This window comes from Eublepharis macularius, chromosome 8 (assembly GCF_028583425.1).
Source record: "Eublepharis macularius isolate TG4126 chromosome 8, MPM_Emac_v1.0, whole genome shotgun sequence".
Classification (NCBI taxonomy): domain Eukaryota; kingdom Metazoa; phylum Chordata; class Lepidosauria; order Squamata; family Eublepharidae; genus Eublepharis; species Eublepharis macularius.
The window spans coordinates 3,994,806-4,011,485 of NC_072797.1; the positions used below are offsets into that span (position 1 = coordinate 3,994,806).

The 16,680-nt window shown below is 46.4% G+C and overlaps 1 protein-coding gene across 1 annotated transcript in view; it reads left to right on the forward strand.

Moving 5' to 3' along the window:
- The window catches only part of NOL6 (nucleolar protein 6), a 58,426-nt gene extending 45,983 nt beyond the window's left edge, over window positions 1-12,443 (forward strand). Inside the window, exons 24-26 of the mRNA XM_054986097.1 lie at window positions 3,056-3,256; window positions 7,240-7,341; window positions 10,126-12,443. Of these exons, the coding sequence (XP_054842072.1) occupies window positions 3,056-3,256; window positions 7,240-7,341; window positions 10,126-10,272 (450 nt within the window). The 3' untranslated portion in view covers window positions 10,273-12,443. The remainder of the gene's footprint in view (window positions 1-3,055; window positions 3,257-7,239; window positions 7,342-10,125) is intronic.
- The last annotated feature ends 4,237 nt before the right edge of the window (window positions 12,444-16,680 follow it).

The window sequence follows — 16,680 nt, forward strand, 5'->3', positions numbered from 1 at the left end:
GAATTGGGGGTATGTGTGGGATGGGGAACACCTGTGAATGTGAGGGAGAGTGCTTAATGGTAAACTTAAGGTTTGCCCATCAGAAATTGCAGTTCCTGCCCAAAGCTTTGAGGCAGTGAAGGGCCTTGTCTCTTGGCTGGCTCCTTTTGTATGTGTTTGACTTTGTTTCCCTCTTGTTATGTTCTTAGCTTCTGAAGAAAAATCAGCGCACCTCATCTTGATTGTTTCAGAATGTCCCCAGATTTGTGGTGTTGGGAAAACATGCACAGCTTAGAGTTGTGTATAACGCAGATAGAGGAAAGCCAGAGAATATGGCAGCAGAATTCAGCGTCTTAACAACGTCTGCTCTCACCTTTCTTTTGAAATCCGGTCCCTAGACTTTATGGCTACAGAGATATCCTTAAAAGTGTGTGGATAATAGTTGGCAAAATCTCGGAAGGCAGGGAGGTCACTGAGTAAACATCCTGTAGGTCTGGGGAATTCAGTTTGAGTCTCCTTAATTGCTCTTTCTCCCTTCCCATGACTAACCAGACGCACAATATCATATGCAAAATAAGAAAAAATCATGCAAGTCTGCTTTGTTTGCATAATGTATGTAAGTGGCAAGTGGAGGCTTCTTGCAGCACCCCATTTTTCTGCACTCAGCCTTTCTTTCTAGGGGAGGCCCACTGCATCCTCTGCTTGGCCCAGCGAGGCAGAGGTCCCTTAGACAGACATATTTGCCTGGAGCACAATCCTAGTAAGCAGTCAAGGGGAAACATATGAGTCTCCTATGTTTTTCTGTCCCGATGAAGGATGACAAACCACTTCCTGGATCTGTAGTGCTGCAACCCACACGAGGCCCTCTGGACTTTTTGTTTCTTTCTCAAGGCCACGGTGGTGAGCCAGAGCAAGTCGCAAAGCAAACTTTCACCGGGCTGAAGAGATGACAAGTGAACTGAACGAACTGCGCTGTAGATGAGTCAGTCATCAGCATCTGTGTCAAATTGCTTTGTGCTCTTGGCAGCTGCTAATCTGTCCTGGATTTTTGAGGATGTCCCTCCAGGAAATGGGTTTAGTGGACAGGGAGGAGGTTTTTGTTTCCTCACCAGTGCTGAGTAAGTGAAATTGATCCCTGAAAAGTGAGAGAAACAGACAACCCTCAAAGGGTATCCTGGCACAGGGAGTTTTTAATGAATTCTGTTTAACTAGAAGAACGGGTTTTGCAATTACTTTGGTGTTTTTTTTTCTCCGACATCCCACAGCAAAGTGTTTATCTCCCCCACCTCTTTCCTCACAGCAGAAATGAAAACATCAACTGAACATACCTCTGCCTATAACAATTGTACTAACTCTTCCAAACTGTAGAGAAAGCAAACACGTCTAGACAAAGAAAGCGTGTTTTGTACCATTGAACAAGAGAGACAACCGCTAGGACAATCTCCGTTGTGGTTACAAGGAAATAGCAAAAAAGCCACTTGTAGATTGTTGTATGTGTTGATTGGACATGTGTTTATTTCATCGAATGTGGATGTGTTGGGAAAACACATATATTTTTTAAAAACTTACTTTTTTGTAGCCCACATTTCTCACTGAGACTCAAGGCAGACTACATGGGCTAAAACAACGCGCCGAGAAACATGAGACATCCAATAAACAATGGAATAGGACTAGGAATACAAAAATGAGAAACGGTGCAAAGAAGTATCAGACAGGATAAGTCATAAACATGGAGGAAAAAGAAGGGAATTGCAAAAGTAGAAAACAGTGCAGCAGAAGTAAGATAATACTGACAATCTCTGCGTGACCTGTTTTAAGAGGTACCTAAGAGTACCTCTTAGATGTTTCCCAATGCTGGAGGTCTACAGAAGGAACAGCTTTGCTAGTCAGGCTGCCTAGAGACAGAGCAGTAACTTAAAAATGTATGCTACTTGATTTCTTTATTAACTTTTTTAATAGTCTGCCTTTCTCACTGAGACTCAAGGCAGATTACACAATGTAAGTCAATAGGATCAATAGCTGGGACATCCAATGAACAAACACAATAGGGTACGGATTACAGAAATCTGAAAGCAAGTAGAAATCCGACCCAGAGCTGAAACAGCGCTGAAGCAAAATATAAGCAATTTAACATGACACATTAAACAATGCTAAAACGACCCAGCAGGAGCTTGCAACAACAGAGAGTACGCAGTAGTATAATCTACAGTTCCTATCCTTTTACCAGAGCAGCTTTCTGAACTGTCTTTACAGCGTAGCCCTAATCCATGTGTTAAAAAACTGATTGATTCAGTTTTGCATGGTTTGCTGGACTAGACACCCCACTGGTCCAATTCAGCAGCTTGCCTGATGTTCTTATGAACGAATCTCTGTTCTGCCACGAAGATAGTTTCAGGCTGTATTGAGGAAAATAACAGCTTTATGTGCAGAGGAGTTAGCCGTGTTAGTCTGTAGTAGCAAAATCAAAAAGAGTCCAGTAGCACCTTTAAGATGCATGCATCTGACGAAGAGAACTGTGATTCTCGAAAGCTTATGCTACAATAAAGTTGGTTAGTCTTAAAGGTGCTACTGGACTCTTTTTGATAGCTTTGTGTGTGTCCCCTGCTCCTTCTGGTCTATCTAGTCCAGCATCCCGTCTCATACAGTGGCCAACCATTTACTCTGGAGGGCCAACAATGGGGCACAGAGGCCAAGGCTTTCCCCTGAGGTTGCCCCAAGGAACTGGTATCCAGAAGTCCACTGATACTGAATGTGAAGTTTCCGTTTAGTCACCACGGCTAGTTAGTAGCCCCTGATAAGGCCTCTCCTCCAGGAATCTGCCTAACCCCCTTTTAAAGCTGTCTATGCCTGTGACCGTCACAGCATCCTCTGGCACCCAGGTCCGACACTGCACCCCCACTGGGTGTTGTCCTTCATCAAGCAAATTGCTACAAAGCTGCTGTTGGGCAGGAGGTCTCAGTTTCCCAGCGATTGAGACCAGCGATTGAGCTTCCAGGCGATGCCTTCCTTGCATCTCCAATTCCTTCCTCACGTACCGCCTGTTTGCAAACAGCCTCGATCGGTTTCCCTCTTACAGGTGGCCTTCCGTCCCCCTCTGGATTTCTACGACGTCCTCGTCCACCTGAATCCCAAACAGATCCCAAGACACTTGCAGGCTGTGGACCGGCCGGTCAAATCATTTAGCCGAGGGATGTTACAAAGTAATGCTGCAGTGAAAACCTTCGTTTTTCCCGTGGTGGATTATGACCCCGTACAACTCTATCTCCAGGAGCTGCGGGTAAGTGTGGCAATGTTGAACATTGGCGGGGAGCACGAGGTGGGAAAGCGATAGACTTTGTGGAGATCTTTATGATAGTTTTTGGGAGTTTTGTTGAGCACCTACAGAGATATGAAGACGGGCTCCTCCTTTCGTTTATGATGGCATTATGCTGAAAAGGATAAAGGGTCGCCCATATACCTATATTCCTGTTTCCGGCAGTGGCTAGCCAGGTGTGTAATTGGTCACTAACCTCTAATATCTTATCAAAGTTAAACTTGCTCAGTACAGTTTTTAGGTGAACAGCTAAGAGGTTTGTTTTCAGCATAACCCCCTTTTTGAAAATGTGTGCGTCTTTCTTACTCTACTCTGACCTATAGGTCTTAAATAGCGTTTATCAAATATGACTGGGAGTATGAGGAAGAAAGGAAGCGTTCAGGCCAGAGAGGGCTACAAAAAAGCTGATTTCTTGTAAGTTGCCCAAATTCTCATGGCCTGAACTAAAAATTGAGCATGTTCTACTCCTGAGTCTGCTAATAGTTTAGGAAGTGAAATATCTACCGTAGACTCTGTCCATGGTAATATCAAGGATTTAACCCATTTCTGTCTCGCCTTGTTGTACCAAGGACATTCAAGTAAAATATGATTGACCGATTTGATAGCACCCAGGTCACAGCCACGATACCTATTTGAGAAAGGTATGCCCAGTATGCGGCCATGTGTACATCAGGCATCGCTTCATCATGCGATCGTAGATGTGCTACCATGTAATTTACAAAGGTCTAATTTTTCAGTGTTCCTTGGATGTGACAGAATCAGAGCATTGTTAAAGTGTGGACATCTGTTAACATTATTATATATCCCAGTGCCTCTTTGTCATTCCCTGATATCGGCACAACTATAAAATAGAACTGAGCATGCGGTTCTGTGGACAGTCATAAGCTGTGCCCGTAGCGTCCATGAAGAGAGAAAGTAAATGGCCTTCAGGCAGCAAGGCTGTCGATGGAAAATGCACTCTGTCTCCTTTTCTGGTTTTATACATATTTGTGATTGGTTTTTACTAGTTTCAGGAGCCTGTGCGCTGTGAATTTTGTTAGGTTACAAGTACCTGAAAGAAATAAGGGACACCTTTGCATAAGGGGCCGAATCTGATCTTTGTGCGCGGAACAATATGCGGTTCCCTCTCATCCTGTTGTAACGAGGGGCGTTTTTCTAGTTAAACCATAAGAGACAATTGAAAAAAGTATTCTGGAGAACTGTGATGATTCCTCTAGCCCATGATGCTATCCATGTCAAAACCACAACATGATTCAGATGCTGTGGAAATCCAGAATCCAGACCAGACCAGATCCTTTCTGAAACCATACAATGGCTGGGAAACTTCCCTCTGATGAAAAGGAAGCAGATCAGGATAGAACCTGTTCTCCCTGTGCGTGTGTGTGTGTGTGTGTGTTGCAAGATGAACGCTAAAGCCTTCCTGAAATCAGGGCATACACTGGGCTTGGATACTCCTGTTGTGTCATCAGGTTACCTTAGATGGAGCTGTGCAGAAGAAGTACTTCCTTCCCTTTCTAATTGAGTCCTCTTTTTTTTTCCCCATTGGCCTTTTGGTGACAACATCTCCAAAGTAGCTGTGTCATAAGAAATAGCTCAGAGAGATGCCTCGGTTGGGACAGGGATTAAACGCTACACTACTGGGTACTGTCTGTTGATGTAAATATGTGCCTGCTAGGGAGTTTCCACGCCGCTAAACATGCTGAGGAAATCAGTTATGCTTTGTTTCATAAAGATTTCATCTCTATGCTCGGCTTTATGCTTGTTTAAAATTTTTCTACTGCCATATCCTGTAGTATTTCTTTCACTGAGTGTCCTTGTGAGCCGCCGCTGCACCCGCCGCGCTGTCTCCCCCTTCCGCCGTCTTCCTGGGTGCCTCAGTGGGAGGGTTCCCTCGGCCTCAGACCAGGTGGGGGGGGGAGTGGCTGCGTCACCAAGGCCCCTCCTCCTGCCCACTGGGTTGTGAACCTCCGCAATCTGTCTGACCAACTCACACCCGACTTCTCCTCCCCAGCCTGATGGGGAACTCCTTTCTTTATAGCACCCATCCGCCCCTCCCCCCGAGGGCTTGCCAATCGTCCCTCATCTACCATTACCTGCCCGTTCCTCCCCTTCGACACACCTGAAAGTGTGGAGGAAGTCTCTGGTGGTGGAGGTGGCTTTGGGGAAGGAACTCCATTCCAGCACATGGGTCTGACCCTGTATCAGTGTTCAGCAGGTGGACTTTGACCTCTTTGCATCCTTACCATTGGGGTAAGAAACAAGGAAGAAAAAATGCCGTCATTTGGTCTTGTGGGAAACCCACTTTTTAACACCTTAAATTTTTCTTTATTTTATTTATTTATGTCATTTATAGTCGGCCTTTCTCACTAAGACTCAAGGCGGATTACACAGTGTGAGATTAGTACAATCAGTATCAAGGACATGTGTCAGTACCAGGGAAATTTAATCAAAGTGTGTGTTCCTGACTTACTTATTTATTTAGTTGCAAAATAGTAGAGAGTCCAGTAGCACCTTTAAGACTAACCAACTTTATTGTAGCGTGAGCTTTCGAGAACCACAGCTCTCTTCGTCAGATGCATCTGACGAAGAGAGCTGTGGTTCTTGAAAGCTTACGCTACAATAAAGTTGGTTAGTCTTAAAGGTGCTACTGGACTCTTTTACTATTTTGCACCTACAGAATAACATGGCTAACTCCTTATTTATTTAGATTACTTATTTACTGCCAACAGTCCCAGTAGCCTTGACTCGCACAAACTAGTCAGAGTTTGGAAGATAAACAGGGTTGTCCGCGATCAGTACTTGGGTGGGAGACCACTGAGGAAGAAGGGGGTCGCTGTGCAGAGGAAAGCAATGGCAAACCACCTCTGCTCATGTCTTGCCTCAAAAGCCCCACAAGGTGGAACTTCATGCTGTCACCCATGATTCTGTTGCATCTCAAAGGCACGTTTTACTTTATTTATATTCTACTCTCCCTTTCTGTTCAATAACACTCAGGCTTACAATAATTTAAAATACAAAGTACAGTATTGGCAATAGAATAGAATTCCATAAGACTGAATGCACAATATACAATTCACAAAACTAAAATTGAATTCCGCCGCCAAATTACATTGTAAAACAAGCTGCAGGGTCATAAAATCCAGAATATTAGCAAGAAGGGTTTCATTGCAGCAGTAAAAGGAATACAACAGTTTTTTAAAGGCTTCATTGCTATTAACAGAAGTAATATTGGTGCAATCAATAAGTTGTCCCAAGGGCCCGGCAGAACACTTTTCGTTGGAAGGGCAGACTTTAAGGGATCCTAATATCTCTCTGGTGGCAATGAGTTCCATAGGTTGGGGAACCTTGGCCAGAAATGCTCAGAGGAATTGTCTTGGATAAAGCAGGCTTAGCAAGCAAATAAATCTACATTGAACTGACGCATTAATATGGACACGCTGCTCTCTTCCCCCTGCTCCTTTCCTGATGAGACCCAGAAATGATTATTTTATTTATTTTCTTTGGATTTCTATTCCGCCCTCTCCACAAAGGGCTCCGGGCGGATTACAGCATATTAAAACACATTGAATTACTGTATAAATTACAGTTAAAACCATAAATAGATTGTTAAAAATACAATATAATCTATTCGCATATAAAAATATACATCCAGATAGCGGCAATCAATAGCAGCAGACACAACTCGACACAATAAGGTGGTGGACAACCTTAGTAGGGCGGGTTTCAGATTTTATGTTTCTCCATAATGTAATTCTCCATTCCATTAGAATTATTGGGGGAGTCGGGAGAACATTGCAAGCCGAGGCAGGAATCTTGGGATAATTAAATTGCAAAGCCGTGGAGGACTCAAACTGTTGATGTAGTTTTTGTTGGACTTCAAGAGGACTGTACCTTTCTTAGGGTAGAACTTGTTGGCCAAGCTTAACAGCAGCCTGCTTTCCTTCCAGGAGGCCTTTGACGACCTTGCCCTGTTCTTCTACGACAAGCATGGAGGAGAGGTGATCGGAGTCCTCTGGAAGCCATCCAGCTTCGAGCCGCAGCCTTTCAAGGTGAGGTCTTGTCCCTGGGATGGAGCCTCGCTCCTTTCTTACCTCTGTAGGAGTGTACAGAACATGTATGTGTGAGGCATATCCTGCCTGAGTGCTTACATTTCATGTGATATGGTGGGGATTTAACGGTGCGTATTAGGGTTGACAAAATTGGGGAGTAGACAAGGAAGGGGAAGATTTGGGAATCTGGAATGGTGCAGGCGAAGCAGTGGCAGGATTGGGCAAGGTGCCACCACGAGCTTAGAGATAACCAGTCTCTACGCGAGACATGTGTTGGGAGATGCAATCTTAGCTGGGAAGGGTAGGTTAGGGTTAAAAAGGCAGAGCCGGCAGCAGGGCAAAGGCTTTGCTAGACCCTGGAGCTGTGTGAAGGGGCTGTGAAATGCCAGAAGGGAAACTTCAGTGCATTAGAACCTCTCCAGGTCCAAGCCCGGCTCTGGAAGGCAGCTCCAGCCCATTTCCATTCCTTGCTGCCTCTGCTTGCAATCCTACACAGTTTTAGGAGAGGCGAAACTGACAGAGGTGAAGATGAAATTAACAAACTCTATGAGGAGTGATCTCTGCAGGCTCTGTCTTTTTAAACTACGCTTCCCGGCTAACATTACATCTCCCTACCCTTGACGTACATGTGCCAAGGTGTCTCGTATAGAGAGAGACTGAGGCTGGTGAAGTATCAGACTTTAGGCATCTGTGCACCATGTTGTAGGTGGTCTGGTATCTTGGTACTGGTTAGGCTTGAGCAAATCCCTAGGAGCCTGGATTTCCACCTCTGCTTGGTCAGCAGAGCAAGACTTTCTACTTACTGCAACTTCCAGCTTTTCCAGCTCAATTCACTTGCCTCAGGGACCCTCATCTGGAGAGGTGGGCCTGGCCTGACCCTGACACAGGGAGGAGGGCTTAGCTGAAGAGACAGCTCTCAAAGGGAAGGAAATGGCTGGATGATGCTCTGCTGTGTCATTTTGTAGCAGGAGGTGCAAAAACCAGCATGGGGAAGGCAGATAAGATGCAGACGGGAGTGCAAAAGTGGGAGGAAAAGGCATGCAGAGATGCTGTGTTAGCAGACGGACACCTCCAGTGACCACACCATTTGGGCCAGAAATTAAAAGACCAAGAGCTTTTACTAGCATCAGAGCAGGTTGGAACTGCTTTAGGTCTTCCCGGGCTCAGGGCAGCGTGGATGGCTCCCCTCTCACCCATTTCATTCTCACAACAATCTAGCCAAGTGGGTGAAGCTGAGAGAGGGAATGATGGCCCAAGGCCACCCCATGAATTTAAGCAGAGATTTAAATGTGGGACCGACACATTCGCCACGCTTGAACAGAGAAAGCTTCTTTTATTGGCAAGAAGCAAACATGAAATAGTTTGATGTCTGGCTTGAGTTTGTAAAAAGTTGATTGTCAGGTCTGGACGTGAGTGTGTATCATTTTTTCTTTTCCACCGTTTCCTTCCCCCTCTTTTGAACGCTTCAGCAAAGTAGACTTATCATCATCCTCTTCCTCTTTCTCTCAAAATGCTGTGTGGGTAGCTTACGCCAAGGAAAAGACTAAAGAAGGGTTGGCAGGGAGCTGGTATGAGGCCATGGAGAGAGGTGCCCATAGAGTTGCACATGGGGCTTTCTGGAGAGAATGTAGCATCTGGCTGTCAGCCATCTGCAGATACAGCTTTGGGACTTGTAGTGGGTGTCAGAATGTGTGTGCCTTTCTTTGCCCCGTGACACTGCCGCTAATGAAAACTCTGATAGGAAGGGTAGGCAAGATGCTTTCAAATCACTTCTTTTTTTAAAAGCAGGTTTCTAGGTATTGTGGCAAAGAGTGGGCATTAGATGTGTTTACTTTTATGATGTGTGCATGATAAGTTGCCTCCGGCCTATGGCAACCCTCTGAATGAAAGACCTCCAAAACATCCTATCATTAACAGACTTGCTCAGATCCTGCAAACTGGAGGACGCGGCTTCTTTTATTGAGTCCAGCCATCTTGCTTTAGGTCTTCCTCTTTTCCTACCGCCTCTCACTTTCCCTAGCATTATTGGCTTTTCCAGAGAATCTTGTCTTCTCATGATGTGACCAAAGTACGATAGCCTCAGTTTTGTCATTTTAGCTTCTAGGGAGAATTCAGGCTTGATTTGGTCTAGCACCCATTATTGGTCTTCTTGGCTGTCCATGGTATCCGCAAAACTCTCCTCCAGCACCACATTTCCAATGAATCAATTTTCTTCCTTTCAGCTTTCTTCACTGCTTAGCTTTCACATCCATACATAGTAATGAGGAATACCATAGTTTGGATTATCTTGATCTTGGTTCCCAGAGAGACGTCCTAAACTTTAAGGATCTTCTCTAGCTCCCTCACAGCTGCTCTTCCAAGTCTCAATCTTCTTCTGATTTCTTCATTGCAGTCTCCCTTTTGGTTGATGATTGAGCCAAGGAAGAGAAAACCTTGAATCAATTTTCTCATTGTCAGCTTTTAAATTGTGTAATTCCTCAGTAGTTATTACTTTTTAATGATACACTTATTTTTAATGATACGCTTATTTTTGTAATGATACACTTGATACAGTTTTTTAAAAAAATATTTTTTATACGTCTCTTGGGGTGTAGCCGGCAGAATGGTGCTTTGTAAATATTTTCATAAATTAATTAAAAGCCCTGATTGTGAGATTCTGCTGAAGGGTACATCCTAGAATTAGTGGAATATCAAGCTTTCGTTTCAAAGACAGCCATTCTCCCCGCCCTCTCCAATGAGCTAATCTGAAAGCTGTTTTCTTGTATTTGTTCCTTTCCATCACAGACATCCAACATGCGAGGAAAGATGGTGCTGGCTGCCGGCACAGAGTCTACTGTTCCCAACGTGGCAGCTATTTTGGAAGACTTTGAGATCTTGGGAGATGGACTGGTCAGAGCGGTGGAGGCCCGAACTGAGAAATGGTCCATTTAGAACCTTCTGGAATCCCGTTGTGTGTCTGAGCGGCTGCTCTGGTAGCTCAAGGCGTGTCCCAACTCATAACATTTCACTGTAGAATTCTCTTACCAGGAAGGTATTTTTATTACACAGGAACCTCTTGTAATCCTGTTTTCTCATGTACATTCAATCCTGACTTCCTTGATTAAAAAAAAGGACACTTGTTTTTACTGTAGAGAAATCTATTAAAACGTTTGCCTCTTGAGGCCGATGGAATAATTTGCGAGTTGCTCCTTCGGTCCGTGGAGTCCTAATGGAAACCCAGCCGCCTCCCGAAGCTGTCAGGTGTCCTGGGAGATTCATTTTGCTCGGAGTTAACACACATAACATTCATTATTAGATAGTGTGAGAGAAAAGGTTAAAAAGATGCGAAACATCTGAGCTGGACAAGATTCAGCTGGTGCTATGGCGGCAGAGAAAAAAAGTTTCATTGCGCCATTGCCACCACCTCTGGGGCCTGCGAATGGGCTCTGTGTTCTGTCTGACTTGACCCGAAATCAGCCATGGCCTGGGGAACCCCAAGACGGTGTAGAAGGGCCTCTTGTCTCAAGCCGGCTGAGTCGGCTGAGATTGAATCCCTTGAAGACGGAGGTCCTGCATGTGGGTCTAGGGTCCATGGGCGTGGGACTCCGGCTCCCTGCTCTCAACGGAGCGCTACTTACGCCGGTGTCGAGAGTGAGGAGCCTGGGGGTGGTCCTGGATGCTTCCTTGTCTATGGAGGCACAGGTTGCAGCGGTTGTTAGATCCTCTTTCTTCTATCTAAGATCTTCTTCTATCTAAGATAGGCTCGACAATTTGTCCCCTACCTATCGACCCATGACCTCACAACAGTGATCCAGGCAACGGTCACCTCCAGATTAGACTACTGCAACTCGCTCTACGCGGGGCTTCCCTTGGGCTTGATCCGGAAACTGCAGCTGGTTCAGAATGCAGCTGCACGGGTGGTTGCTGGAGCACCAATCATGGCTCATATAATACCCATCCTCCGTCAGCTGCACTGGTTACCGGTTGAGTACCGGGTCCGGTTCAAGGTCTTGGTGTTGACCTATAAAGCCCTATGCGGACTGGGCCCAGCATACCTTCGGGACCGCCTCTCCCCATATGTTCCCCGGAGGTCGCTTCGATCAGCCACTAAGAACTTGCTGATGGTCCCTGGCCCCAGGGAGGTCCACCTGGCCTCTACCAGAGCCAGGGCTTTCTCAGTTCTGGCTTCGACCTGGTGGAACTCTCTGTCTGAGGAAACTAAGGCCCGGCAGGATTTGTTATCTTTCCGCCGGGCCTGCAAGACGGAGATGTTCCACCGGGCATTTGGTGGGGGCTAGGCTGTCCTCTCGCTGGCCAGACCACTGAAGACCCTCCACCACCCATGCAGGACAATGCTGCATTTTAATATTTAATATTCTACACCCGCCAATTTTAATGTTTTTTATATGATGTTTTAATGTTTTTATAATGTTTTTACTGTTTTTAATTTGTTGCCAAACCGCCCTGAGCCCGTCTGACGGGGAGGGCGGTCTAAAAATGTAATTAAATAAATAAAAGCCTCAGCCAGCCCATTTTCTCCCACAGGAAAGCAAATCCAGTGTATGCCATTGTTCATGTGTTGGGACCAGACCCCCAATCAGGAGGAATGTGCATGGAGGCGGAAATCTCCCCCCAGACAAGCCGCTTCAGGGGCTCCAGCACCAAGTTTCAGACCCACTCAGACTGGGAGCCTAGCTAGGTGAACAACGCAAGAATAAGACTTCTACCCTGCCCTTAGAATTCAGCTCAAGGAACAGACCCAGCTAGAGGGTGGCTGGCTTTGCTTGTATCGGCTAGAGGGAAAAGATTCTTGGTGGGCAGAGAAGGGAGTATGAGGAAAGGGCCTGGCTTTAACAAATAAGACATCAGATTTGGCATTCCTTCATCTCCAACGATCCCAGCCTACATTAAACTCTTAACAGTTCCTCGCTATTGCAGAGCGTTTATGCTCGCACGTCTGAATGCTACTCCTTCAGCAGTTTTACTTGGGAGATACCGTAATTTACCCTATTTGGATAAACTTGGCAAATGCGACATGAAAAAGGCTGATTCTTTGCCCCGTGTAATACTGGAATGCCCTCGTTATAATTCTGATCATGAACTGTAAATTACTCCTATTTTAAATAAACTACCCCGTTGTACCAAAAGACAATATAGTCCCTTATTTGCTGGTGGATAGAGACCCAAGGATCACGCTGGCTTTGGCCAAGTATCTCTCCTCCATATGTTCCTTAAAAAAATACAGAGTCTTTATTTCTTTAAGGAAAATATGGAGGAGAGATCCACTACTCAGGATCATTGGATCAAAGAAGCTGGAGAGGAATAGGACACCAGATTTGGTTACATCATAGCTGAGTTTTGAAAATATCTGGCACTCTACTAGACTGGGAGAGAGACTAAATGTGGCTCACACATTAGCCTATTATTAGGTGTGAAAGGCTCCTAGGGCTTGTAGTGGCCAATTACAGCCACTGCAACTGCCTGCAACTTGATAGGTCTTTTCCAGTGCTGTCGGCCGTTCCCTCCAGGCCATGAGAAAACTGCTGCTTCTACAACCCCTGCAATTTCACCCTGCTCTTTCAAATTGCAAGCAAGAGCTTCTAACTGCAATAAGAGAATGAAATTAAAGGACAGGCAACAGCCAGGAGCAGGTTTTCTTATTCTCTGGCCGAGAAAGTGAGTTATATGACAATTCGGAAAGTTGGCAGCAGTTGCGCTGTCTCTGTGCCTGGAGTGAAGGCAAAGCGAGGGTCCTTCTAGCTTGTATCGCCCATCAGAAATTATGCCCCTTTGCAGGCAGTTAAGAGGCATCTGTGCCAACGAGGCTCTCCTAAAGTGAACTCTGTGGGTCTCTTGCCAGTCTTCTGGGGACCTCCGCAGATCTCCAGCACAGGGGAAAGCTAACGGGCATTCTGTGACTTCTTCAGGCTCCGTGTGGTCAAACCTAGCAATTCTGCACCAAGATAAGCAAATTCTATGCCAAGGAAATCTGAGTTCTGCTGACTGTATCAGGTAGGCAAATCCCCATGTAGTATGTATTGCATAATTTCTCCAGCTTCCTAATCATTGGAGGGTCAGGTCCCTATGTGCAGTTCTTGAGCCACGCCTCCTGATGCTTGCGAGCCCCAAAAAACTCTTGTGTCTCCTTACATTGCCCAGGTAATTTGAAGGCCACCTTTGTTTGCTTTCTTGTATCATTTATACCATGTCTATCTCCCACTGGGAACCCTCACATCAACCCTGTGAGGTAGGTTAAGCTCAGAGTGTGTGACTGGCCCAAGATTACTCAGCAGAGTGGGGATTTGAACCCAAGTTTACCAGATGCTAGTCTGACATGCTAACCACTACACCACACTGGCTCTGCATCCCTAAGGGCTAGAAACTCTACTCTTTAAAGAATCCTGAGGTTCCTACAATACTGAATTATGCGCTGGGGTTCTGTCCTCAAATGCGCACAGCTGTGGCCATGGGCATTGAAACTCTCGTATTGTTTTTTGCGGTTGACGGTTTTGCAATGTATTGTCATTGCAACATGGCTAACAGCCTTGTGGTTCCCCCCACTGCAAGAACCCCAAATGGGGAAGTAGTCTTGTTGATGTCGGATGATGCCCGAGGTTTCTGCTCTCCCTTATTTCTCCCACTTCAGTCGGGCAAAGACTTGCCACACAATCTGGGTAGTTTGCCACACTCGGGCACCTCTGGGATTCAGCCGCTGAGCTGGTGGCCACTAGATCCAATGTATTTGTTTTGCCTTGCCTCTCTGAGCCTGCGTGTGGGATGAGAGGGGTACAAGTGCAGATAGATAGATAGATACTCTAGGTTCTCGTGATAAGTCTCTCCTCTACTTCTCCATAAAAAACAAGTGACTATTTTTTTTAGCATGCTAGTGCAAATAGCAAACCTTGAAGCTGTTCAGCGTTACCAAATATCATTTTATTCATTCTTATAAACCTCGGCCTTTGGACTGCTTTCTCTAAATTGAGTGGGAACAGGAACTGACTTCCGTGTGGGTGGAAGGAAGACCTTGCTTATGATGTTCTGGGAGTTCTGGGAATAAGGGAAACGGGCTTTAGCAATTTGCACAAGTGACAATTGCCAGAGTTTATAAATTGCACTGTGTAAAATGGGTATTGCAAGAGGAAGCCTCTCTTTCTCTCTCTCTCTCTCTGCTTCCTACTGCTTCTTAACTTACTAGTTTTAAGTGGACTACTAAAATAATAATAATAACAACAATTTATATACTGCCCTTCAGACAACTTATTGCCCTCTCAGAGCGGTTTACAAAGTGTGTTGTTATTATCCTCACAACAATCACCCTGTGAGGTGGATGGGGCTGAGAGAGCTCTGAGAGAGCTATGACCTACCCAAGGTCACCCAGCTGACTTCAAGCGGAGGAGTGGGGAATCAAGCTTGGTTCTCCAGATTAGAGTGTGTATATATAAATATAAATATAAAAACTGGACCACAAAACGGTTGCAAAAATTAATCACAAGCACATTAGTTTAGTTTAGTTTATTCGGTGTTTAACCCGCCAACCGCACAAGTGGGCTCAGGACGGGGTACAACAGTCATAAAATACAATTACATAGCAGATTCTACAATAAAATTCAGCAATTAAAATTATATATATATATACAAAAAGCTGATACAGTTGGCTACACATTCCTGCCCCCTGCATACAAAGAGGAGATAGACGGACACATGAGCTGGACTCGAATACCGGAGACCGGTGGGAGGCTCAATGCTGGTCCTGACGCTGGCCTCAACCGTAAGCCTGGTGGAACACCTCCATTTTGCAGGCCTGCCGAAATGATACAAGATCCTGGCGGGCCCGAGTGTCCTCAGACAGAGTTCCACCAGGTTGGGGCCAGGACCGAAAAGGCCCTGGACCTTGTTGAGGCTAAACAAGCCTCCCTAGGGCTAGGGATCACCAGTAAGTTCTTACCTGCTGAACGAAGTGCTCTCCGGGGCACACACGGGGAGAGACGGTCCCTCAAGTATGTGGGTCCCAATCTTAGGGCTTTAAAGGTCAACACCAACACCTTGAAACGGACCCAGAACTCCACGGGGAGCCAGTGAAGCTGCTGTAGGATTGGTGTAATATGTCTCCTGTATGGAACACCCATCAGGACACAAGCACAGCGTTCTGGACCCGTTGTAGTTTCCGGATCAGACCCAAGGGAAGCCCTGCGTAGAGTGAGTTACAGTAGTCCAGCCTGGAGGTGACCGTTGCATGGATCACTGTCGTTAGGTCCCAGGCTGAGAGACGGGGCAAGTTGCCTGGCTTGCTGCAGGTGGAAAAAAGCAGTCCGGGCAACAGATGCGACTTGGGTCTCCATACACAGGGAGGAATCCAAAATCACGCCAAGACTTTTAGCCGATGAGACAGGCACCAACAGGACCCTCCCAAAGGCTGGGAGATGGAACCTCGCATCCAACAGCCCAAGGCCCAAGTACAGGACCTCTGTCTTTGCAAGGTTCAACTTCAGTCTGCTCTGCTTCACCCAACCAGACACGGCCTCCAAAGCTCTCAGAAGGGCATCCGGGGCACAGCCAGGTTGGCCACCCATCAACAGATACAACTGGGTGTCATCAGTATACTGGTGATAACCCAGTCCGAAACTCTGCACCAGCTGGGTGAGGGGGCGCATATAAAGATTGAACAACAGGGACAGTATCGCCCCCTGTGGGGTGCCACATACCAGTGACTGGCGCGTGGACACCCTCTCCCCCAGCGCTACCCTCTGTCCCTGACTCTGGAGAAAAGAGACAAGCCACTGCAAGGTCGTTGCTCAGATCCCCACATCGGCGCGACGGTGGGCCAACAACTCATGGTCGACCGTATCGAACGCCGCTGAGAGATCTAGCAATATCAACAGTGCTGACCTGCCTCGATCCAGGTGTCCGTGGAGATCGTCCATGAGGGCGACCAACACTGTCTCCGTTCCGTGGCCCAGACAGAAACCGGACTGGTATGGGTCCAGGACAGAAGTCTCTTCCAGGAAAGCCTGCAGCTGTTCCACCCCCCTTTCCACCTTTCCCAAGAACGGGAGGTTCGATACTGGGTGGTAACTGGACTGGTTTGTGGGGTCCAAAGATGGCTTTTTTAAAGAGAGGCCTCACCATGGCTTCCTTCAATGCCCCGGGAAAAGCCCCAGAGCTTAACAATGAATTAATAATATCTTCCATTTGGGCCCCCAACCTATCGGCACTGGCTTTCACCAGCCACGATGGGCAGGGGTCCAGGGAACACGTAGTGAGCCTAACCAGCCGCAGGATCCTGTCCACGTACTCCCGGGAGACCAGGCTGAAGTGATCTAAAATTGGACCAGAAGACAGCCAAAGGGCCTCCAGTTCACT